General features: G+C 51.4%; 6 protein-coding genes across 6 annotated transcripts; 1 reads left to right on the forward strand and 5 right to left on the reverse strand.

The window, feature by feature from the left end:
• Positions 1-947: 947 nt before the first annotated feature.
• Positions 948-3,350, reverse strand: VFPPC_03390 (CMGC/RCK/MAK protein kinase; the record flags this gene model as incomplete). The annotated part of the gene is made up of 2 exons (XM_018282898.1): positions 948-3,113; positions 3,186-3,350. The coding sequence occupies 2 exons, from the start codon at positions 3,348-3,350 to the stop codon at positions 948-950; spliced, it is 2,331 nt and encodes a 776-aa protein (XP_018147562.1).
• Positions 3,351-10,691: 7,341 nt separating this feature from the next.
• Positions 10,692-12,065, reverse strand: VFPPC_03393 (stc1 domain-containing protein; the record flags this gene model as incomplete). The annotated part of the gene is made up of 6 exons (XM_018282900.1): positions 10,692-10,805; positions 10,881-11,363; positions 11,423-11,584; positions 11,644-11,869; positions 11,923-11,949; positions 12,028-12,065. The coding sequence occupies 6 exons, from the start codon at positions 12,063-12,065 to the stop codon at positions 10,692-10,694; spliced, it is 1,050 nt and encodes a 349-aa protein (XP_018147564.1).
• Positions 12,066-12,853: 788 nt separating this feature from the next.
• VFPPC_03394 (pyruvate dehydrogenase kinase) lies at positions 12,854-14,549 on the reverse strand (the record flags this gene model as incomplete). The annotated part of the gene is made up of 5 exons (XM_022428327.1): positions 12,854-12,958; positions 13,067-13,079; positions 13,141-14,132; positions 14,206-14,354; positions 14,435-14,549. The coding sequence occupies 5 exons, from the start codon at positions 14,547-14,549 to the stop codon at positions 12,854-12,856; spliced, it is 1,374 nt and encodes a 457-aa protein (XP_022284613.1).
• A 2,880-nt stretch (positions 14,550-17,429) lies between these two features.
• Positions 17,430-18,673, forward strand: VFPPC_03395 (cytochrome P450; the record flags this gene model as incomplete). The annotated part of the gene is made up of 3 exons (XM_022428328.1): positions 17,430-18,257; positions 18,316-18,395; positions 18,451-18,673. 3 exons carry the CDS (start codon positions 17,430-17,432, stop codon positions 18,671-18,673), a joined length of 1,131 nt encoding a protein of 376 aa, XP_022284614.1.
• Positions 18,674-19,280: 607 nt separating this feature from the next.
• On the reverse strand, positions 19,281-21,058 carry VFPPC_03396 (hydroxyproline-rich glycoprotein DZ-HRGP; the record flags this gene model as incomplete). Its single annotated transcript, XM_018282903.1, has 3 exons — positions 19,281-20,182; positions 20,234-20,336; positions 20,384-21,058. 3 exons carry the CDS (start codon positions 21,056-21,058, stop codon positions 19,281-19,283), a joined length of 1,680 nt encoding a protein of 559 aa, XP_018147567.1.
• A 1,587-nt stretch (positions 21,059-22,645) lies between these two features.
• Positions 22,646-24,760, reverse strand: VFPPC_03397 (sphinganine-1-phosphate aldolase BST1; the record flags this gene model as incomplete). The annotated part of the gene is made up of 3 exons (XM_018282904.1): positions 22,646-23,639; positions 23,789-24,394; positions 24,660-24,760. The coding sequence occupies 3 exons, from the start codon at positions 24,758-24,760 to the stop codon at positions 22,646-22,648; spliced, it is 1,701 nt and encodes a 566-aa protein (XP_018147568.1).
• Between the last annotated feature and the right edge of the window lie 688 nt (positions 24,761-25,448).

Raw genomic sequence — 25,448 nt, forward strand, 5'->3', positions numbered from 1 at the left:
CGACCCAGCTTCTGGCAAACAAAATACAACAATCATTGCCAAGTCAAACATGTATATGTATATAGCCTTCAATTAAAATATATTATCCTTCACCTCAACCGCCCTTTAATGCTGTTCGGTGGGGAGTATTCTATAAGTTCGCTGGCGCGTGCACACTAACTGATGTAAATAAATCAAGTCCAGTCCCTTGCAAGCTCCAAGAGCTAGGAAGATGTTGTATCCAATCTTCCACCTCCTTCGGGCCCATCTCCCAAGTTGCCCACTTTGCGAGGCCCAGCCTTTTGTGCATTGGTTGCTAGCTGGACAAACTTGTGCTGCTCCTCCCATCACACAACACAACCCAATACTCCGTTCCAGACGCTAAAAATAGAAGTGGAATAATGGCAAACAATTATATGTAACAAAGGGAACAAATGTTGCTAATTCGATAGGTTTGCTTCACGCCTGCTTTTGAGGGGTTGACGTCCAACCACCCCTCGCGTAAGTCTTCAGTCTATATGGGTATTTGGTGTTCAGGCCGCTGAAAAGATTCTGAAAAAGAAGGCAAAAAAGTGAAAAATCCAATAAATAAAGCCAATGTTGCGTGTGTCGGTGCGACAATCCTGCGCCCGCTTCATATGGTACTGACAAGGCAAATCTGCCGGCAGCCGGACGAATCGAAGGTGTGTTGCTAAAGATCGTATAGCTAGAGTCGAGATGCAAAATCGAGATCGGTCCGTCAATGTATGTTGACGATAGATATGTAAGATAAAAGCCGACAAAGAAAAAAATGAACACGGCAAGGCTGCTATTCCGCCGTTCAACATTGCCTCCCAAAAAACGCCTGAAAAATGCAATTGGTCAACCTCAAACGTGAACTTTTCGCTTTTTAAATGCTCTGCATTGTTCTGGCCGTAATCATGCCTGTAGACGCTCTCCCAGTGGATAAATATTGCACAATATGCTGGTTAGAATCTGTTGCCAGCAGCCCATATACTGGCCGAAGCAGACGCCGCCCATTCGCTTCCTTCGTATGGGGGAGTTGGCCACTTGTACTGGTTATCGGACTTCTTGCTGAGGTCCAGAGGTTTGGGAGTCAGCGCCTCATGGCCATCTCCATAGAGAACCTGGCTGCCGCTTGCAGATGGCGAGGGGCTTGGATACGGATGGGGGCTTGCTAGGCCGAGATTGCTGGCAGATTGCCTCAGAGGCTTGGAAGTCCCGTCCATGCGTCGCATTGCCCGTCGAGCAGACGTTAGCGCTTCATCGAGGAGCTCATCCTCCTCGTCTGGAACCTCGTACTGTTGTACACCATGAGCTGCTTGCGCTCGCCTCGTGCGACTCGAGATTGGCCCGGCACGAGCAGCCCCGATCAGATTATCCACGGACCTAGGCTGTTGATGTGGCAAAGAATGGTGTCTCTTGAGTTTACTGTTGGAAGTAGGTTGGTGACTGGCGGGCAGTGCAGATCGGGAGTCCAAATTTCCCTGCACGTCCCGGAGAGCTTTATCCAGAGACTCATACACCTCCGCCTTGGGGATGGGACCTCCTTGCTGATCGACAACCATTGACGACCTATTGCTTGCCCAAGGGCCGCAGCCGATCTGAGCCTCCATGTCTTCATATGAAGGCGACACAGGTGTCTGATGCCTTCCTGAGAAACGTCTCGCCCGCTTACGGAGATGTGAGAAGAAGCTTTCCTTTTGACCGCCTGGTGGCGAGGCGAGGCCCGTTTCGCCGTTGAGGGCCCGCTCAGCTTGCTGGCGATGCATCTCAGCGTAGCCATTGGTACTAGAAGCAACAGAGAGCTGGCGGCCAAGTTTCTTGGACTTCTCACCCTTTACCTCACTGTGTCCATTATTGGCACGGGCAGTGACGGCATCGGAGAGGGGCGAAATTGGTCGAATAGTGGGCAGAATGGGCATCGGGGCCGCGTTGGAAAGCCCATTCGTCCAAGTGCTGCGCTTCGCAGCAGGGGCTCGTGCCTTGGCAACAGGAACCTCAACGGTAGGCGCAACAGAGACTGGGGACGGCCTAGGAACGACTGTGTCCTTGCTGGATGTTTGGGTCGTTGCTGATTCAGGAGCGTCACTTCGGCCAATGAGTGACTTGCGAAACCAAGACTGTTTGGTGGTGATTTGCGAGGTGCTGGGAGATTCCTTGACAGTTCGGCCAAGGTCAGACTGCTTCCTGCCCAGCATCTTGGAGGCAGACGACTTGGGTCTCGTAGGATCAACTGCATCGTGAAAGTATTCATGCATTAGGGCTTGCGAGGACGTAGGTCGGTTCTTGGGGTCCCACATCAAGCACCAAGTGACGAAGTTGCTGAGTGAGGCAGGCCACTGAGGAGCTTGAAGGATAGTATCCATGGCATGCGGCGCCATCTTAGGGAACGAGAAGCCCAGCTTGCTGGCAAGGCGGGTCCCCTCTCGCCAGTCGCCTCCACCAACTCGAACACCAGCTTTATTATACCAGTTCCCAGGGCTGCCCATGATCTCGCAAACCCGCCAGACCTGATCAACCTCGTTTCCACCAGGGAAAAGCGGTTTCAAGGTGGCAACTTCAACAGCCATTGCACCAACCGCCCAGATATCTACGGGAGCTGAGTACTCTCCGGCGCGTAGCAGGACCTCGGGTGCACGGTACCATCTTGTGGATACATATGTCGTATAGGGAAGTTTTGAGTGAGTTTCTCTGGCCAGGCCAAAATCGGCGAGCTTGACGGTGTAGTTGGGAGGTGTTGACGGGGGTGTGACAAGGGCTGAATATCTTCTGAACGAATTTGATGACTCCTGGTGAGATGACGTTGAGACAAGAATATTTTCCGGTTTGATATCTCGGTGGAAGAAGTTGTGAGAATGAATGTGTTCCAGTCCACGCATGATCTGGAACAAAACACTTTTGACGCTAGCATTATCAAGACACTTGTGGTCTCTGGCCTTCATTAGTTGATACAAGTTGCCCTCCATGTACTCCATGGCAATGTGCAACTTCTTGCTGTAGGGGTCCAGGAAAATGTCCAGGGCTGGGACAAGGTGTGGGTGGTTTGGGATGGTTCTCAGAAAAACCACCTCGCGCAACTCCAGACAAGGAGTGAGAGAATCAAATGTCTTCTTCATGGACTTGATTGCAACCTAGAATCAAAATTCATTAGAATGCGATGCATGGCAATAAATTCGAAAAAATCGTGATGTTGCAAAACGTACCACTGAACCTCGTCGAGCTACATTGGCCCCAGCAGTTCTGACACGCGCCAAAACGACGCTTCCGAAGCTTCCATCTCCAATTTCCTTGAGGACTTCAAACCGATCCTCCAGAGCCAGCTGGCCCTGGGACGAGGCGCGATGGGTCAACTCGGCGGCGACAGTCATGATGACTATTCAATCGTAATTCAAGCAGCGTGGTTCCGTGAGATTGGGGAATGCTGAGACGGCTCTGCCCGGACAATCCTCAAAGCACAGGATCGACCCGTTGGGCACGAGACGCATCAACCAGCCCACAGGCGCCCTGCTGAATAGGTGAGAACGATTGAAGAAGCTCTCCGGTAGAGCCTCCACGGGTATTACCGGTGCATTCAGGTAGATGAGAGAGCTAGAGTTGCAGGTGGACGTGTCTTTTGTCGACTGGAATGGGGTGGTGGTCGCTGCGGCTAGCGGACAATGTGATATTGCTGGTGGTCGGGATCGAGCTGGTTTGCTGCAGAAGATCGAAGGATGCAAGATGCAGATTCACGAAGCCAGATTTGACAGCAGGAACGGTAAGGTAAGTAGGGAAAGGAGTGACTGAAATGAGCGAGATTGATGAGAGTGGATAGTGTTGATATTGTGTGGAAAAGGAGAGCTCTTTCCACCGACCAGGGGGGCAAGACAGCTTGGGGAGTGATGATTGTGGAAGGGATCCTTGAACACCAGACTAGTGCTGGCTGGTGATATTGGCAGGTACAGTAGCAACCAGGGCCTCGTTTTTTTTCTTTTAATTATTTCTTTGTTGACTGCTCCGATGTGATGGTTTCAACCGCTGGAGAGGCAAGCTGAAATTCAAGCCACAGACTGAGCAATGTGAGAGAAAAAAACGAATGAGTGATGCACAAGCAAGGACCAGACAAAATGTCTGAATTGAAATGGGGGAGGAGGAGCGAACGAGTGTGAAAGGAGGTGAAGAGCCTGACAAGACCCAGGCGAGAGGAAGGCAAAGACAGACGGTCGAGCCAGTGCAATGTGACTGGTAGAGCGAAACGGCGGGATCGGGAATGCTGGGAGCTGGTGCTGGAACAGGAACTGGCTGCGCGTTGGTGATCGAATGGTAGCGGTACCTTTCAGAGCCAATTTTGTAGGTACATGTACCTAAAAGCGCGGCGCCACTCCGTGCGTGGCACTTGTACCGGTGAGCGTGCACGAGTGTTCAAGTGCGCCGTGGCCAACAGCCACTTGATTTTGGAGAAAAAAAGAGGGCCGAGGGAGGATCGGGACCTGAAATGATGGCGCTGGGGGGCCGGACAAGGGGCGAGCAACAGCGAGAGACCAGGAGCACTGACCACCACCAGACTTGAGTTTGGAGTGGGCGGTCCCTGAAGAGACAGGCATGGGCCTGAGGCGTCTGTCTGGTGGGGAACAGTCAAGACAAGGACAGTCAATGTGCTCAAGTTTGGTCTGGCGCGCCAGTTGAGTGCTTGGAGGAGGAAAGGAAGGGGTCCCAACACTGGAAGGGAGTCGCCAGGGGATAGGATTGTGTCAAGGTACCACCAGAGACAGCGTGAACTTGACGGCGCCCTGTTGTAAACTCTAACGGTTGGCAAATGCCCCCCCTGTTACTCCGTACATGCATTCAATGTTGGACCTGTTGTGTCGACCTGCTGGTGCAAATGTACAGAGGTCGAGCAATCATGTACCTCGACTCAGGTACCGCGCCTGCACAGGCTGACTTTGCATAACGTCGTCCGCGTCATTCTTACACTGCATTCCAAAACGGTGAGAAATGGCCATGCAACTGTGCTTCATGAGGGCTTAGCTGGCCTCCGGTACCAGGCCCGCCAATGCATTCACACACGTCGTTGTGTCGACCATTGGTACTGTGTTCAGTACGTAGGGCCTGCATGTCACCCAGGAACAGGCAAAATGGAGGGACTGTCTTGCTTGTTCTAACACAACATGTCCAGGGTCGCGCAGGTTCCTCTTGTCGCAGATGAACCACAGAGTGGAGAGAATGAGAAACATTGCGAGGCAACAAGGGTTCCAAGGTGCTAGAGTCACCGCGGCCCGTCTCCGCGCTCTTGGTCAAGGAGCCAGTGCATCGTGAAAGTGTGAATTTTGATAAGCAAGTTCTCCTTCCTGTATTAATAGATGAAAGAAACCAGAGGGCTAGTGACTTTTGTTGTGGATTCGACAAGGCCAGGGATGTAGTCGTTAGCATTGATGAGATGAACAGCGCTTTTTCCCACGACATTGGTGGGAGCCACGATGCTCAGACCCTTCCTTGGTACCGACTTGTTTTACCCAGACGAGGCACTTGCTACCTGTGGCTCATCTTGGTTGAAATCGACATGAGAGGAGACTTCTCGTGGATTCGGTTCGTCTTCCCCGTGGTCCGCCCGCCGCACCAACTGTTCTGTAGAATACCATCGTTCGGCAGTCACTGGATAATGAAAAGTCTGGTGGACGACCTTGGACCAGCACTACGTCAAGGGCCCACGTTCTCTCACCGATGGCGCGGTCCTCCGGTACCTGTGTTTGGAGTCAGCCTGCCTCGTTCAGGCACGAGCATGCACCCCAACTTCGATGAGCATGGACGGACCAAGAGCCGTCATTGATCCGGACAGTGCAGGGTCGAAGCAATGGGGTACCGAGTACGAGGAGCCCTAGAGCCGGGGTCAGCATTCCACGAGTATCAGTACCGCTGGTGGGCAAAGGGTTTTGGCACGTCATGTTTAGCCACCAGGCATTTTGCATTAGTGCCACGGGTGCCACGGACGCCTCTGGTTCCAGTGGGAGGAGGCCCGCAATAAGCAAGAGAATATTGTAAGGAACACGAGCAAAGCAAAACTTGTGAGGGAAAAAAGGGGCAGCCGGGGTGCAGGTGGGAGACAAAGTGACAAAGTGACAAGAAGAAGTCGACCAGCCAGTGACGAAGTCCCAAGCTCCATGTCGCATCTGGGCTCACACCAATAATCAAATCTTGCTGGGTGGGGCGTTCGGGGCGGCCCAGGAAATGGCCCTGACAAGGATGCCAGGCGTCTGGTCTCGTCAAAGGCAGTCTGGTCTGTCTGGTACTTCTATCTGCCGCCACTCAAATTGGTCAATTTGCTGTCTCTGACCAGGGTGGAGAGAAAGAAATTTGCTTCTTTCCAGAGGACCCTGGCCGTGGAAGAAAAGGAATGGCCGCAAAAAAAACAAGAAGTGTAACACTCGATGGCAGGGGTTCAGGATTCGCATCGTCAGAGTCGAGGGTCCAGAGTCGAAAGTCGGAGGGGACACAATCATCTGCGGCTGGTTGTTGCGCCTGACACCAGAACTTTCGTCCCAGTCCTGGCGGTACGACAAAGAAAGCGTGAGATTCTTCGAAGAGTCCATCCATGTTCTGTTCCACCCGAAACGATCCGACTTGTCTTTGCGCTCCTTGTAAGGGTCATCGGCACTTGTGGACGCACTGGTCTTGTCTGGAGCAGCGTGACCTCTGCTGGCATTTGATCACAATAACTTGAGATTTGCCCACCAAACAAAAAGGAAAGCTTCAACTCCGTCTCTCAACGACCCAGCAGTCAGCGTTGGTAGCACTCTGTCCCCAATGAGAACAAGAGCCATAGTTGATTGCCAAATCGGAACTCAGCGTGCCACGCGAGCCGCAGCCGACAGTCGCTTGCACCTAGCTCAGTACTGGCCTGGTGCCGCCAAGTCAAGTCGTATTGGCCTAGAGATGGGAAGAGTCAAGCCCAAGATCCATGTAGCTTGACGGCTTTCATGTCCTTTGCTGTGCTGTCTCTGTGGGCACACGCCGGATTTGTCGTTGGCAAGGCCATGGCTTCCTGCTGGTGCCCAAAAGGACCATCTCTGGCCAGTGTCAATCCACCACAATGGACCCTTCTCGGGCACATGATTCTTCGCAGCCTGGGTATAATTGCTCCATTGGGGTCAGGCAGTCATCAAGGGTTTGCGAGAAATGATACCCAGCGATGAACCCTTCAAAGATGAGATCGCGAATCGAGAGAGCGAGCCATATCTGTAAACGGCGGAAGTGTCGGGGTTTGTCTGGCTGGGCATTTTCTCATTGTTGTCAACATTCAATACAGACAAGGTTCATGTTGACACTAAAGCTGCAGTCACGACCCGCGATTGGGGCAAACTTGACCGCTCAAAAAGACAATGACCGTTCACCTCTGTCAAAACAGCCAGGCGACACATGCAGGCTCCGATGTTGAATTCCACCTCGGCCAACTCACTCTGCAGCAGAACGCTGACTCTTGACTCTTCATTAACATTGAGTCGGGCAAGCCGTAAACAAGACGGTGGGTAGAAGTAAAGTAATAGCCCTCAGTCACACGAGTCACCATTCAGCTGATGGGTCGATAATTATTGAACTTGATCTGCCAGCTCTGCGTGAACCTCTGTGCCATGTCAGTTCAATTGGAGGCAAGATCAGCGACTGATGGTACCTTCTGTGGTATCCTCCAGCCGACACATTGCTCCATGTTTCATTCCAAGACTCTCTCTCATGTTGCGAATATGACGGATTGAATCCAGCTGTACGGATCACTCGCTGTCTGATGGCGAGTAAGAATCAGACCATCCTCGTACTCCGGACAGCTACTCATCATATGCCATCCATTTTGAGTTCAATACCACGCAACGTACTCCGTACTCCGTCCTTACGGAGTAATACTCCGTACCTATGAACTTTACTTGTTTGGTCTGTCTGTTGACGCGCTTTGACGCGAGATCAAGTCTCCAATGAGCGCGTTTTGCCACACAATGCCATGTCATGACCTGTCAATACTGCTTTCAGCATCCCGTCACCTCGATGAAGCTCCGTGATGGCAGTCAACGGTCTGCACTCAGTAGGATCAAGAAGACGGCGCTGGGCACTTTCGACGGTGAAGACGCCGCGTATTAATATCCGCAAAGCTGTTAGCTCGAATGGCATTCACATCGTCTAGTCGCCTGACGAGCTTCACGCTTTCTGTAAGCCCCAGCCTCCCCGTGGTTCATGTTTCACAAAACCATCATGACTGAGTCAGTTTCTGTCGCCCCTGGGTAAGAACGGTCATCCATGAATCTGGCGCCGCGAGTAAACTTTGGCTGCCTCAACTGCATGGCCCAACATCGGATCCGCGTTATGCGCATGTAAAGAGTGCACTGCCGTTGCCAGTTATCGGCCGAGCCTCATTGTGCACACAATGAGCAGCATAGTATTGAATTCTCCCTTGGCAAGCCATAGCCACACATCTCCATTAGGCAAGCTATGTATGGTACGGTTTCATATTGTGTGTGCGGCGCAGTGAGCATTGGTCGCTGCTTCATATCCTGGACCAAGCAACATATGGCTTGGGATGGTATAACATTACGGCTATTGTGCGGATTGACGATTGAAGTCGCGTATTGGGAATTTATTATGCTAGTACTTCGCAGGCATTCTATTGATTGACAGTAGAGCACAATACCGGCCAGTTAAACTCTGTGGTAAAACGTATATGCCCAAGTCCAAGTTTACGCCAACATATCCCAATGTGCCTCAGCACACAACGTGATATGCGATAACTTTCCCGGGTTTAAATTACTTACGACAAGCCACTGTAGATAACCCTCGACAAGATAATCCCCTGGACGTGCAAATGCTGGTTGGCGCAGTCCCCAGGGAGATCAGACGTGCTTTGCCTACCCTCGACCGTGATCGAGTGTTATGCCCTCCAATATATTGTACTTGCCGGGAACGGTGGCTATGTCTATATGCATATTTACGTCTCAGCGGCGATATTAAGAAGCACCTACCTAGGTAGGTATTTCCATGCGGTTTCTGTTGCAACCAAGAGAGACACCTGATGGTCTCCATGTATCTATATCTTGGTACCATATCGGTCCGCTTGTCAGGCAATCTTATGGTAGACCACGCAAACCAAGCCCGTTGTGCCTTGTACTTCCACAATAAACTGCTTGAAAGCCCCGTCTGGATGGAAAATACTCAACACATTATTCTGCAAGCCTTGTATATTTTCCCCTGACCTCTATTTTTGACCAGTGCCAGTTGTATCAACCGGGCGTAGGGTAGGGTGAACATGTGAAGGGTAAATGCAACTGTAAAGCTGCTTGCCAATTCCAGACTCCAACAGCACACTCATCTTGGCATCTTCCACTTGTTTCTCCTTCTGATGAGTCCAGTTTCAGCCGTTTCGAAGGAAAAGGAAATCGCAGACAGACTGTTCGTCATCGCCAAAGTCCAAATACGGCCTGCAAGTTGCTGCATGTGTATCAACCCCTTGCATGTCCACAGGACAAAAAGCAAGTAGAAACAAAAGCATGCAACGAAGATGGTGGTGACACCTACGTTTTTTGCTGTTGAACACACTGGGCGAACCAAAAGCGGTCTATGCATTTTGACAAGAAATAGAAAAAAAAAGAAACGTGATAGAACATGCATACTTGCTCATTGACCTGTGTGGCCTAGACTCTGGCTTGCTTTTGTAGGCTCAACAGCCCTTCTGCCACCAAGCAGGCCATGGTACGATTTCGTCCAACACTGCATAGATAGTTTACCGAAGCAGAAGTACCTACGAAATCTAGACCAGAAAGTGTCTGAACGAATCGCAGCACATACCTAGGTACCTACATAAATGGACGAGACACCTGCTACGTTACTTGTCTCCCTGATAGAGAGCGATGAGCAAGACGCAGCAACAGCTATCCTGCTGCTAACACAACAAGAGACCCCTTGGCTCCTGGGGGTTCGATCAGTAATGCAAGAAATGGCAAAGTAGTTTATGCGTGAGAACAATATATTGTTGCAGAGCGCATATCTTGCAAGCCAAAGCAATACCTGGCCTTGCACAGGCAGAGTCTAGCTAGTGCACCACTTCTCTGTCATTGAGCCTTGTTTGACATTGCATGACAGTGCAAGAACTGGATAGCAACTTGCCATGAACTGTGCAATTTCTTCGGAGGTAGGCAAAGAAGTCACCACAGGACACCTTGATGTTTGTTGTGAACATCAGGCAAGAATGCCCATATGATAACCAGGTCCAAGAGGATCAGCAGCAGGAAAAGATAAGCCATTGTGTATGGCTCTGGTAAGACCTATATGGGTTGTCCTGTGCAACTGGCCTCAGTGACGTTTCCTTGTATGCAGCGAAGGCGAACTATCTATTCTACTTGAACATCTCAGGTACCTACCTGGGTGGTGAATGGACCTTGCCGTCTGACTGCATGTGTCTGGTGTATGCCGAAAGTAATCTGGCGCCCAAACGTCAACTGTTACCACAGGCATACAACAGGAAGGGGAGCTCGCTTGGCTAGAGGGGGCAATCTTTTTGTGTCTTCAACAAGTACTGGGCACAAATTGTACGAGGAGAGTGAGTTTCACAGTTCCAATAGCATGTGCAAGCTTACATCAAAATCACATTTCAGCTACTTTAGTAATCTGGCCTAACGCCAAGTTCAGAGCAAACACAGGAAGCAACCGAAAGCCGACAACTCCAGCAGTAGCAGGGCGTAACGCCAATTCACCGCAACCTAATACCTAGAGTCGTCCGATGCGCAATAGTTCTTTCTCCTCTGTTGATCAATGATAGGATCAACGTGCACCTTAGATACATGGTCGGTACCTTTTGGAGGAGATCTCTCTAGCTAAGGACACAACGTTAGTCCAGTTTGAATCAAGTACCTATGTACGATTGGCAGGTAGTGTATCTTTGTGCTTACTCTCGGAGCCTTGTGCCAGCCTTTCTTCGGTTCGGGCCATCTCATTGTCGTAGCTGGGGCATCTTCCCAGCCTCCAGCAGTATCAGGTTCAACGGCCTGAGTATTGCTATATGTGGAAGTGGAAGAAGTACCATGGTGAGATGCCGTGGGCGTCTTTTCAGCTTCATGGTATTTCCCAGTATTATCCCAAGCATTGTAGGGGATTTTCGGCCTCGCTTGCACATCACTTGGAGCCGAACACGACCCTAAATCCTGGCTTTCAAGATCAGAGTCAGATGGTAGGCTCAGCCCTCCCTTCTTCTTCAGGCCGGCAAGACGAGCCTCCACGTGAGGCGGCAACACGTCGGACCTTGGTACCGAAACAACTGACGACGGGCCTCGCGATGGTGCGCAATTGTATCGCTGAGAGCCTGCCAAGGAAGCTATTTTGCTTGGTGCATCACTGATAGTGATTCCAAGTGAAGACAAGGCGGTTATGGGGGCCTATCTGGTGATAAGCATCCATTGCAACCACGTTAGCATGTTGGGAGACTGCGACGTACCCGTGGCATACTGTCATCAGGAAAGAAGTCAGTGCTCTCAGTGTGTCTTTTGTCCTGCAAGGAATTGTCCCTCTCTTCAACAGAGATGTGCCCGGTTTCTAGGTGTGTCGGCGTCACACCCGGTTCTTGAGTTTCGCTCCAGGCTGTGCATCGTAGGCACATCTGCAGAATATTAGCACACGCCAAATAGCACTAGCCATGTTGTCCCAAGCCAAGCCTACCGGATCGTCACTTTTCCTCATGGACTTGCTGAAGGCATCAAGGGGCTTGATCAATTGACAGAGATCGCAACGCAGCTCGCGCCTGTTGGTGGCGGAGTGCTCGATACACGTCATACCCGAGTTGGCCGCATCTATGCCCTGGGATGCTTGTCTCTGTATCAGTTTCTGCTGGTTTTTGGAGAAGTCCTGCAGTGGCCTCCATTCACCCCCAACTTTGCAACGGTAGCTGTTATGTGTTAGCGGATATCACCACGTCTCGCGAACATCGGGCCTACATACCGAGATGGAACTGCAGATTGGGAACCCCTGATGACCAGAATGTTAGAGAAGGTGTTTTTGACTGAAAATTTTGTTTGGTGGATGATGAAAGATGATGATACATACAGGTTTGTTCCCTGGTTTTGTTTCTGGTTCCAACCCATCTTCAGGTGCTGGAACGAAGGGGAGATGTAATGATGTGAGCGGTGATTGCAGAGGAGAATTCTGAAAATTGGGATGAATTTTGGCAGTGGCCGTTATATACCTAGGTACCTAGGTACCTACCCAGGTGCGTGCCTGCCGTCCGTGGAAATTGTTGACGGCTGGCAGCATTGCAAACGAGGTGCTCGCACCTGGGAGTTTTGCCCCTACGTTGCACCTGCCATTCTCCTATGGAGACGACATTAAGCCAGACAGAACAGGTTTGGTACCAGGCTGACATGGATGCTTTATCTTGTGCCAGCTGGCCAGCACAGCGTGACCGGATGTTGTTTTCAAACTCGGTCGATATCGTGATATGACTCATCTATTGTTTATCACATCCCCAGTAAACGTCTGGACTGTCTCGAGAAGCATCTCATAGTACATTCGGTCAAGGCCAAAACACTACACGACCCTTTGCCTTGTCGACAAGCACGGCAGGCCCCAGACAGCCTCATTGATGTTGTTTTCCATCAGCACCTCCCTAATATCCCTCTCTTTCGGTCCCAAATGCCGGACCACGTCTCCCTGCTGAAATCCAAGCACTCTTACCCTCGACACCTGCCGAATGTGATGTACCCCCAGATTTGCTGTAGTAAAATAATCTGTGACAATTCCCCCGGCCAAATACGGCGCCAGTACGCCCTGAAACGCGCCAACTATGTGTAATGATGGGATAAATGTAGTAAGAAATGGTGTAGATGGTTGGTGTTCTGTTGGTTGTTTACATTTCCGCGTTGTAAATCAAGATTTAGACTTCGCGGTCTTCTCGTCTATCGAAAAGTTCCGTTGGAGGCGCATTTACCACCGCCTCGGCATCGCCCACTTGCCTTCGCTCCGTGACCTCTCGACGGTCCTTGAGGCGTTTGCGCAAGATCAGAGATGGGGATGAAGCCCCGGCGGTGCTTAATTGCTATTGTAGAGGCTCCGAGGATGACGACAGACGGTTCAAGTGGAGATATACATCCGTTCCGTAGCTGAGAGTTGAAGTTAGTACAGCACAGTCCGCCAAGGTTAGTGAAGTTGGTATTTTCTCACCCTTCCATACTAATTAACTTCAAGTCGCCGCCAAAATATCTCGCATACAGTCTTGAGATTGGTAGGCCGTAACCAAAGCCTGCCATAGGCGCCTTGAAGTCGCTCTTATCAAAGTCGGGGTCCAAGTTGGGCGTGCGATCGACAGTTGTGTACATGTAGGTCCAAACCAGTGGAATAGCGCTTCTTGGTATGCCGCCACCTTCATCGGAAATCTTGATGGTAATGTCCTCCTTGCCCTCGGCAACAATGACTTTGGTGACAGGGAATTCTTGCTTATCCATTCCATGTGTCTCAACCACAGCACGAAGAGAGTTCTTGAGGGTCTCGAAAAGCATGTGCGATAAATGGCCCGGAACATACATGAAGTCTAGATTCGGATTGCAGACCAACTGAATTCTAGGAGCCTCAAACAGACCGTAGTGATCCTCACAAACGAATCGCGCGTTTTCGATGGCTTCTTGAGCAAGGTCTTTAACATTCGTCTTTGTGCAGATTACACCCACGTAGGTTGGGTCGCGGTGGTGGCTTTGATCAGTGAGGGCGATGTGTTGCCCGATGAGCATTCGGATTCCGATACGAGACATGTAGAATCGATCGAGGAAAGATTGTATTGTGCCGTCGATTTGCATTCGCTGACGCCGCCGCTTGTATTCCAAGATGCCTTGGGCCATTGTGGTAACAACTCCGTCATGTCTCCTTTTGATAGTGTGGAGAGTCTGGGCAAATCTTTGGTTGTAGAGCTGAAGGTCAGCAGGCCAATCGCCAGTGTCATCGACAGTGGCGAAGTATCTTCTCGACAGCGACTTCGCCTTGCCGTTGCCATTGCTGGAATTTGTTAGTCCGCCCCAACCAGAGGAATCACCCTCATCAATGGAAGGATTCGGTGTGGCCTCAGAGAGTCGTTGAATTTGGCGCCCGTTGCCCTTTCCAGGTTTCATGAGGCGATCGCGGACTTCTTTGCTCAAATTCGGCCGAGGGAGCTGTGTGATTTCCTGTTGACGTGACATATGTCAATTGATGTTCAATGGCGCAAGTAGAGTTATACAATGTGGCGTGGGAACGAACCTCGAACGACTGCGCATACCAATCCTTTACTTTCATGACAGACGGCATTTCATTTAATCCATCAGGCAAGTCATCTAGCTCCTGCACGCGATGCGCCAGGCGAATTGGCAGCTCCTCGGCCAAGAATTGTGAAGCCCGGAATAGGGTGCCTACGATGCCACACTCATTAAACACGGCCGGTTTGTGAGGGCAGGGAAGATTCCCTTGTCAATTAACGAGCGAAACATACCTGTCGATGGCTTGTCGCCAAACTGCACCATCTGGCGCAAGCTCACACCCGTGGCGGGAAACTTGGCATAATGCCGGATGGTGTTCATCAGTCTCTCTGACGACTTCCACGACATGGTGGGCAGAGAGACAAGGGCGGAGCGGAGGAGATGCGCCTTTACAACAAGTTCACAACGGTGTAGTCTTGAGACGAAAGCGACTAAAAGCGGAAAATAGAGATCGAAGCACGTCTTCAGGTGATTGAAGTGTCTAAATGGTGTTCATTGATCGCCAAGGAAATGCTTGGATTTCGATGCCGTCAGTCGCGAGGTCGGAAGATGGCGGGGCGACTCTGAGTCAAAAGCAGCAATTGGCCCCGCGGAAAGCTCCAGGTCAAAGCCGAGGCCCATTCAACGTCGCGAGCAGCACGAAAGAGAGAATTGATGCTGTGATGAAGAGCACAGGCGCCAACAAAACACAAAAACAACTCAAACGAAGTGGACGGGAATGGTGCGAGGAAAGGGGCAGTGCGGAGGCAAATGGAATGGTGTTTAGTCGAAGCGAAGCATTGAAGGCGGAAAGTCTGGTGTCGCGTGGGCTGGAGGGAGACGGACATGGAGGCATGGAGACTCTGGACGAGGACGAACGGCTGTCTGTCGGCAATGGTTGCTGGTGATGCGAATAGGCTTTTGCCGGGGCAGAGGGCAGGAGCAAGCAAGCAAGCATGCGCATGCAGTCTGGTGTCTGGTGCTTCTGGTTGCGCTTGCCTTGCTGGGATGCGGAACCGCGCGACGGAGCGAGTAGGAAGGAGCACATGGCACAGAGGGAACGAGGGGCTGCTAGCGCCTGCTAGTCGGCTGAGGTAGGCTGGAAACGGAGCACTTTACTCAGACCAGACAGCATCGGCAGGTACGTACCGCCACTCCAGTCAGATGCAGCACAATGTCCAAAAATGTCTGGTGATCATTTGAGCACTGAATTCTGCGCAAATGGCTCCGTTGGCCAGGGGCTGGGCCATCACGGAGATGGATGGTTATTACATGACGTGCCGAGAATACTAACTCGTTATTCCGGACCAGACTTGACGATGCTAGTGATGGGCATGTCATGATTATGGAGACTATTTATCTCCTTGCACTTGGCGTTCTGTCGTGTCGTGTCGTGCTGTGCCGTGCCCTCGTGGTTTGAACTTGCAGCTGTCAGCTTTCGAAACAACTGTGTTTGGGCCGCATCAATTTGTCCTCAAGTGCTTGGAATAGTGACCTCCTGGTGTCAAATCTCTGTTGACGACTTGACTCCTTACGTCACTTGGAGATTTACGGCTCTAATTCTGTGGAGGCGAAGTGCACATCACCTCATCTATTGTCTGGTCGAATGTCGAACCACCTTTGCTTGATGTGGCTGCTCTTTCACATGGGTTTCCTAAAGACATGCACAGAATAGTCGGCTAATTGTCTCCGTCAAAAGTGCAGAGCAGTTGACTCGCTATGAATGATACTATATCCGCTCAAGTGCTGCCATGACAAATATCCCCTGATTTGACTGCTATGGAGTCAATCAAACAATTTGTCAAGAGTCGGAGGGTAACCACGGCGCAATGTAAATCAATGCAGTAGTTGCATACCCAATATCGGCTTGCATCTCATTTTGCCCATGGCTTGCAGCCCATCACATATATACCCGTCGCTGGTCATTGGCAAGTAGAATGAGTCCATCGCTCAACCAAACACTTGTAAATACACCCCGTGCTGACGCATGCACTCTATTTTGTACTTAGCCCAGAATAAGGCATAACGACTGGCAGGCGGTAACAGATGTACCAGTACCAGTCCCAAGCTCAAAAGTAGTGATTAGGTGGCCGGTTTCTAGTTGCAGGGAATTTACTCCGTAGGCGTATCTTTTCGACGCTTTCAATGCAGCATCAGGATCGTTTATCTGTGTTTAGCGAACTCGATGGACTGTGGTCGTGAGCCTACAACTGTGAGCAGCATGACAAGTCGACTCTCAAAGCAGTCAGACTAATATGGGAGCATCTTACGGAGTTTTACACCTCAATAGCGACCGACCACTTCCATGCCCATTGTTGACTGCATTTCGTGTCTGCATCATATCCACGTCAATGATGGCGTCTGTGTCTGTCTTGATGTCTCTGATCCCAGGCTCCTTTTTTCCCCACGCCCCCCAGGATGTGAAGGAAAGTGAGGTGAGGCAGGCAATGAAGGGACAGAATCTGGCCAATCAGTCACATGCTATTACCCCCTTTACCCTGGCCAGACCTCGAGACCGCTTCTCTTGTGCGTCCACATCATCCACTGCAGCGTTTCCAATGCACCCTTCACTGTGAGCTCTGTGTGGTCCGTCCTGTTACATGTGGGTAGCTCAGGATGCTGCATCACATTTGCCAGAGACAAACAAAAGCTCGATCTCCTTCTTCACCTCCGCGACATTCATCTCGGTCCATCGGAACTGCTCGGATCTTGTGTGGATGAGTTCGGTTCCCCAGGAATAGCAAAAGCCACATAGCGTCAAGCCCAGATCAGCATCAAAACGTCCCAGCCTTGTAGCTTCCGTCGACCAGCCCCATCTTAGGCCCCAGGCTGAAGAACCGGCGTCGAACGACTCAACTTTTTTTTGGTCGCCTCACGAGCTGCACCTTCAGAATCCGCTCTGGGCGCTAGTGCCACATCTGGTACCCGCCGCCTGGACTTGGTGAAGGTCGGTGAGCCTTTGTTGGCTTGTCAGGCACAGACGGCCAGGTGGCTGGGCTGTACGTACTTTGAATTTTCTGTTTGGACGGATTTTCTTGTCTGACGTGGTCTTTGGTTTGCGACAGGCGTTGGTAATCGAGTTCAGATGCACTTTGGCTAGATGTCTGGATAGTCGATAGTCTCAGGCACCTGGTTTGTTGTGCTTGTGCCGCTGGCGGATAGAGGTTGGGCTTGGCTTCGATATATCTCTTGTCTGATATTGACTGGGCTGGGTGACAAAGAGATCAGCGACCTAAACTCAAAATCAAGATGGGCCACGCAGAACAACACGACTCATCGCCCTTTGGCGCATCGCCAATACGTCAAGGTCAACTAGGCAGTCCGGCGCTGGATCGCCGAAACACAACAAGCAGCAACAGCGCGAGCAGTGAGAATAATGTGTGCAGCCAGTGCAGCAGCAGGAATGACAGCAGAAGTCAACGTTACAGGACTAGTCAACATACTTCACCACAACCACTGAGCAGAACCCAGAGCGACAAAGGCGAACCTATCGATGATGGGATTTATACTCCGCCACCGTTTACTAGTCCCAGCGTCGTTTCCAGCGTTGCCTTTTCTAATCCCGGGTTCAGCATCAGTCCAGTCAGACGGGACTTATCTCATACTCATACAACACTTCCCGAAGGTATTGATGCCGTGACGTCTCGGGCCGCAAGGCATGACCTAGCAAGGCGTCTGAGTCAACTGGCCCGGCGACTCACTTACGATGGCTCCGAAAGCGTTGACGAGATGATCGTTGGAAGCCAGCTCGAGCAGCTTGAGAAGGTCGTAGGTAGTGGCAAAGGTGCTGAAGCTAGCAAGCCTCAACACCAAATAAGCTTTGATAGCCCGGGCCGAAGCGACGTTGGCTCCGTGTTAGGATCGCCAGTTTCATCTCTGTTCAGATCCCGCTTTTCGGACCTGTCAGCATCGCTGCATAGAGAGCGCGAGGCCGAAAAGGAGCAAGTGGAGGAACCTCCCCAAAAGAAGGGCATGTCTGGAGCGCAGGCGAAGAAGGTTATTGCAGATATGACCAAGCTGAACGACGAACTGTCCACCGTGGTGAACAATCTCAAGGCTCGGCAAGAGGAATCTGAGGTGAGTCTTGCGACGGTATTTCATCTCATGCATGTAAGCCAGTTCTAACGACATATAGCACATCCAAGGACTTCTCATTGAGCGGGCAGAACGAGCGGCGCAGCGCATCATCTTTTTGCAGAATCGGATTTCTTATTTGTAGGTATTCCCCAGCTCACTACTTGACAACACACTTTTCTGACACGAATTCTAGAGAGGAAGAGCTGCAAGAGAATGATGGCGAGCTGCAGCACCTGCGGATATGCCTGAAAGCCGTGGAGATTCAAATGCCACCACACCCCGACAAGGAACTTCAGCGATGTATAGCCACGTTCAAGGACGACTACCAAGCGCTCAAACGCAAGCGAGCGCACCGGGCTAGCATGGCCAGTGTCCGAGGCTACGACCCGCCTCGACTTGGGACACCATTACGATGACACACGACGACGGACGAACCACCACCACTACTACTGTATTTCACTTCACCACATGTTTTATAGCGACTACCACACACGAGCCAACGGCTGTACGAGTTTGATGTTTTCTGATACGAGTCGCATGGTGTTTGGACGACCAACTGACGACTCTGACGATTAACTACCTTTTGAGAACTTATGCCTACGAGATACGATATGCATAGCCTTGGCTTGTCCCATTCTGGATTTTTGTTTTGTTCTGTTTTTATTGCCGCGAGTGTACCTCTTCCTCAGTCTTATAGTTCACTTTCTACATTCGGGACGAATTCGTTTACGGCGCAAAAAGATTGTGTTTTGGCCGCGTGTTTGCTGCGAAGGCGAAAGAGTGGATTCTTCACATGATACCATGCATAGCTGCGATGGAATTAATCAGACGATCAATTTTGTTTTGTTTTGTTTATCTGACCTGATACGCGGTATACATTCTGATACCTCTACATGATTTGCACTTATCCTACTCGTGTCAACATTCCCAACGCCATGATATAAACCATCCATCCAATCATACAGTGTCATAAGTCATGAACGGGCATCATAATCACAATCAACCAATCTCCCTCCACAACCTTCAAGCCCTCACCTTCTCTCGCAAAAACTCGTCATAAGTTGGCCCCGCCGCCCTCCCCTGAAAGAACCTATAACTATCGGCCCGTGCTGGCGACGTGCCTTTCGAATCCCCTCGGCCCCTCGAAGAGCTAGCACTATCCCTGCGCGTAGAATACTTATGTCTTCTCGCGGTATCAATGGACTCTGCCCTCGCAGACTTGGGGCTCCTATCTCGCCGTCTGCTCGTGTACCCATTCTTGATTCTCTCCGGCGACGGCTCAGAATACCTCCTTGCAGGTTCGCTCTTTGAGCTAGGGAAGTACCGTGGCTCAGGCTCCCGATCCCGGGTGCTAACGTAATTTACTGGCTGTGGTGGCCGTGTGTCTCTGTTTTTCTGCCCCCGCGCCGAAGTATTGGCAGGCGATATGGTAACATCCTCTGATGGTCGTCGATTGTGCCGCTTGTGCTCATCTGTGTACTTCTCGCGCCTGCCCGTGCTGACTTGAGAAGTGCCCCGGAATGCCTCGAAGATAATGTTGCTCCACGAGGGGGATGTGGGCTCGGATGTGCTCCCCATGCGTTTGTTCCAGTCGTCTAGGGCGCAGACAATATCTTTGTATGTGCGATCGTTTCTGTGCATGGGGAGTGAGTGCCGGGGTAGATGGGTGGGGAGTCGTTCGTGAGCTGGGGAGTCAGCTTCGAGGGGAACATCTGCGAGGATGGCTTGGAGTCGCTGGGCCTCGTGGTCTGGCGACGACTGGATAAAGGTCGTTAACCAGGTCTGGAAGCCGGCGGGTGTGAGGGCCGGGATGTAGGGCCTTGTGGAGTGGTGGTGGTCTTGGATGAGGTGGTATTCGCATGAGAGGTCTTGGTAGAGAAGCTCTAGGTTGCGAAGGCAGTGGCGAGATTGGTAGTCGAATATCCCTAGGTTTGTTAGACTGAGCTCTTTAGGGTCAAGGAGGTCTGAGGACGAACCTTGAAAGGGGAATTGTTCCTTGTCGAGTTTGTATTTCCTGTAAAAGGCGTACATTTTGGCTGGGGTCACGACGAGTGAATAACGTGGTTCGCATTCTCGAATCTACACTCGTCAGTATTTTCCTCTGTTAGCTCACTAGAGCCACCTACCATGTAATTTGCCAATCCTCGCAGTATCGAGCCCAACCTCCTAGTTGGTTCGCCATACTCTGTAAACAACCCCCCCCATTGCCTATCCACCGCCACACGAGACTCGCTAACACTCTTAGGGGAACTGCCATACCGTGGCGGTGAGGGATATGTCTCTGACGCTAAACTGTTTGATCTATGGTGTAGTATCACGGGTGGTCTGGTGGAAAAATGCACAGTAGGCCGTTGCTTGGGGCTAGACTCTGCAGACGAAGGTGGTGTAAGTGTTGTATTGGGGACTGCGTATGTCCCCGGAGGATATGATTTCCTTGCGTTGTGATGGGAGTAGGATGGCGAGGCAGATGTCTTATTGTGCGAGTGCGAGTGCGAGTGAGGTGTCTGTGGCGACATAGGAGAAGTGGGAGATGCTGGCGTAGAATCACCAGCAGGCTTGTATGGATATCTCCTTGGAGTATCCTTTGGCGAGACGGGCGATGCCGTCTCTGCGTCGGAGTCATCATCGACGGTTGCTTGGAAGCGGACTGGCCTGGGCGGAGGAGGTCCCTTGATGATAGGTACGGGAATGGGTGGTGGCGCAGATTGCTCGCTTCTTAGAGAGAAGTGTGATATGTCTGCGTCCTGGGGCAGATTGAGGCCAAGCCCAATAGTAGACGGCGCATGAGATGCATCTGCCATGGTGTATGTAGAAGGTTGAAAGGAGTAGCAAACGTGGGCTTTATATAGTCGAGCAAAAAACAAAAGTAATTCACAAAATGGTATCCAACATCACTGCCAGTCAAGAACAATGACCAAGAATCGAGGAGAACTAGAATCAGGGCTCCAGACGCATTATATGCTTTCACGCCCTTCATGCACCTCCAACGCCAAACTTCTAAACCCCCAAGCAAATATCATGATCCAGCATCCGGACTTACTTCCCACCACCAGACGGCACATGCACCCAATCCAAGCCACGTAAACCAAAAATACCACCCACCACGATAACATTCAAGACCATTCCTACTAAGTTGACCGATTTCGTGCGGCTCTGCCCCCCCGCGCCACGCGGCGGGCACTTCCGACACATGCGCCCCCATCATCATCATCAGCTCGATACTTTTGCTCATCAGAATAACCCAGTCATTATGGCATGACCGCGTATCCCCCATCATTCTCACAGGACACAAACCTGTCACATACACGACCTCCGAAATTCATCCTCCAGCGCCTTGTATCACGCACCGGCGATTTAAAATGCAAGTCACCGTGATACCATTGCACCAATGACCAAAAACGCAGAATAATTCTCCGCAGTAAGCTGAGCTGCTGTGGAAGGCCAAAGGTATTTACACACGGGAAACGTATCGCACACCGCGTTGTATGCCGAGGCACATTGAGCTGTGTTAGTGTATACTTGGATATGGGCAAATACACAGACCTGTACAAGTAGTTCGACGACCTGTCGTATCTACAAAATTGACTGATTGACAACACCCACATATCATGCAACGGGCAAGATTTTCTGCTTCGTCGTTTGTAAGACCACACGTCTTGGGCATCACCGCAAGCCAAAAGGACAGAATATCAGTGAACCCTGCATATGATGAACTATGCTCGGTGCAGGAAGGACTCGCCACTCTGCAGAATGCAGATGCTTGCCGCCTCATTCTTGATTTCTGTCTTGTCCCCGCTGATGGTATGCTCGGAATCGCACTGGAGCGGCTGACTGTGTTTCCATGCAAAACGCACGGCATCGGTATTCACAACCTGACTGGTGTGAGGTGTGAGGGGAGGGTGGCGAGCGCTCCTGAATGGGTGGTTCGTCGGACGGATGGGAAAGTTGGGGGCGTTGATAGAAAAAAGTGAGGCTGTCTTGAGGGAGGACGTGGGTAATTGGTTCGAAGGGCCGACGCACGACAACGTGGGAAGCGACACAAGTCTATTCCCCTTTTGGGGCACTGGGGGATTTTCGTCTCGTCTTGAATTGAGGCTCTGCTGCGGATTCGGGGAAATGGGCATCAATGAGAAGGAAAAAGACAGATATCTCCAGCTTCCCACATGGTTGTGAGGGTGAGCTGGGGAGCAAGTTGGCCATGATATATGTGGTGTTTTTATTATGTCTTTGATGCTATCAATGTTTGCTCAGAGCGCCGCCGTAAAATCAAAATACCATATCCCATACCCGCTGTGAATCTGTAATCTGTCGTTTTTTGTAAAAAAGTTGGGATTCTTACACAATTTGCCCTCCCCTTGGTGACTTGACCCTCAACTGTGCGCGCCCTCTTAAGCCTTGTACAGGATATCCAGGAATCCATTCGCCAAGTCTACCACAACACTCTTGTTTGGCAATGAGCCAGCCACGCCATACAGAGCGGCCGAGTTGCCCATGGCCTTGCCCTTGGCTCCCTTGCCCTCGACCTGACGCACCCTCTCCTTCTCTCGTTCCTCCTCGATAACAGTCTCCAGGTCGCGAATCAGGCGCTCCCACACCTTGGCAATGGGCATGGTGACGGCCACGTGGATGGCCGGAGGGTTCTGGAGCGCATTGAGATGCCATCCCTTGCTCGACATGGAATCGGCAATGTCGTAGATGTCGAGGTTGAGGGCGGTGAAGGCGACCACGGAAACTAGCGGCTTACCGACAATCTCGAGCTCGCCGTTGAGGGTTCCAGAACTCTGGATAGCCTCCGTGATCTTCTTGGCCGCGCCGACAATCTTTACACAAGCATCCACATAGCCGGCCTCGCCTACAGTCAGTAAGCTCGCCCAGCAGCCGGCAATCAATGCACCAGGACGCGATCCAGCAATGCCGGGCGAGGCGTAAACGCCTCCGGACCAGTCAGGGCAGACATAGTACTGGTACTGGCGAAGCTCCGTAGTGCGGTACAACACGGTCGAATTACCCTTGGGGGCGAAGCCGTACTTGTGGGTGTCGCAGCTGATACTGGTGACACCTTTGAGACGGAAATCGAACAGCTCCGATTCGAACCCGGCCTTTTCGAGATATGGCACGAGGAATGATCCAAGGCAGCAGTCGACGTGGAGGGGCAACTTCTTGCGGAGAGCTAGTCTGGATAGAGCGGTGATATCGTCGATGATGCCGTGAGGGAAGTTGGGAGCAGAGCCGACGAGCAGGACTGTGTTGGGGTTGACAAGACGGGCCACCTTTTTGACATCGACCTGATATGCCGGGGCTGGGCAGTCGACCAGGTGAATCTTGATTCCAAAGTAATCACCCGCTTTGCGGAATGCAGTGTGCGCAGTGTAGGGAAGAATCCTGTTGATTTTCGGCAAAAGCCAAACGGGTTAGCCATCCGTCCATGTTTCGATAGTCGCCTGTAGTGCTCGACAAACAAACACCATGGTATCACGCCAACTTGTTGGCATTGGCATCTTCCTGTTCAACAAGAGGGTTTGACAACTTACATTTCAGGCTCGGTAACTCCCCGCTCGGCATACGCTTTTTGGCGAGCACTCAAGCAAGCCATGAGGATGCTCTCGGTTCCGCCGGCAGTCGATACACCGGCAGCGCCAGGAGGTGCATGAAACATGTTGAGCACCATGCTCACGACCTCAGCTTCCATCTTACGCACACCGGGAAAGACATCGGGATGGATAGGGTTGGCGACGGTAAACTTGCCAAAGGCTTCGGTCTGCAGGCCAATGAGGTCGTCCTCGCCGTGATAGACTGCTCCCGAGACGAAACCATCCTCCCAACGGGTGTGGTCGAGGTTGGCCAAATTCTCGAGCTCGGCGCGGACAGTATCCATACTCAAGCCCTCCTTGGGCAAGGTCAAGTACCTCGTGTCCGTCTGTGCAATGAGTTTGGAGGACATTTGAGCAATGGACTCGGTGACTTGTTTCTGGACCTTGCCACGCACACCGGGTGCGCGGAGAAAATAACCGTACAAGGTGCGTTGGATTGCATGGTACAACTCGAGGATGGCGCCGATCAGGCCTCGACCCTTGAGCTTCCAGAAAACTCGTCGGGTCCATCGGAGGACAAAGTAGTAGAAGATGACATTTCGGAGTCTAGATGAGAGGAAAGAGAAGATGAGGTGTCAGTTCTGTGATGGCTGCGCATGTGGTGAGAGTGTCGTTGGTGTTTCGTATGCTGTGCAAAGGTGGGAAAATACAAAAATAAAAACAAAATAAAATACATGAGCAGAAAATAAAAAAGCTGCGTGAAGCCAATTGGAGCCAACGATTGACGTCACGGCCAATTCAGACCAATGCGCCAGCAACAACATCATGTCTGTCTATTCACCAACGAATGAATTGCTGGGATACCACGTACAAATCGACGGTTATCAGGTTGAGAGGATTCGCAGGTCCTCTGCGCTTGACCTTTTCCAAGCTTCCGAGGAGACTAACGGGCATTCGAGAGGTTCCAGGCATGGTGGCGGTTGGTCCAATGAGGACAGTCGCAATGAAAGCCGACGACGAGAAGATGAGAGCAAAACGAAACAAGGAAAGGGAACAGAGTAGAGCAGAACAGAGCAGCCCACTGCGATGGTCGTCCTGTGTTCCAAATGCCCAAATACAAAAGGAGAATTCGCACCGATCGGGGTATCGTAAAGTGGAAGCACGGCGGGCAGGAAAATTAAAAAGAAGCGAGAGTTGAAGTCGATGGTTTTGTAGTCGTGCCCGTGTCAAGCTTCTGACTACATGGCATGTGTATGGAGCTCTACTCCGCGGACAGCTCTTACCTAACTTGCCTCGGACATGGAACCCTGACAGCCAAGTACCAGCACTTCCTCAACCTGAGAGCACCAAGTCAAGGTCTCATCTGGCAGGAAAATCGAGGTGGGGGATGGCCTCTACTTGGACATTTTTTTAGTGGGGCCATCCGCTACCATGTCACTGTTCGTCTGAATCTCCGCCTAAATCTGTCCCCCAAAATGGCCTGGCCCAGCTTCAAGGTGCCATCAAGATGCGTCGTCGTTCCCGACTGGACAGAATCCCCCAAACTTAGCAATTCTTCCGTCCTGCGGCTGCCCCCATGACGATGACAACCAGAACCCCATGGCGCACGCCGCCGCAATCACATGTGGCCATTGGCGAGAATACATTTTTGCCTCCCTCG

This window comes from Pochonia chlamydosporia, chromosome 2, assembly GCF_001653235.2.
Source record: "Pochonia chlamydosporia 170 chromosome 2, whole genome shotgun sequence".
NCBI classification, from domain to species: Eukaryota; Fungi; Ascomycota; class Sordariomycetes; order Hypocreales; family Clavicipitaceae; genus Pochonia; species Pochonia chlamydosporia.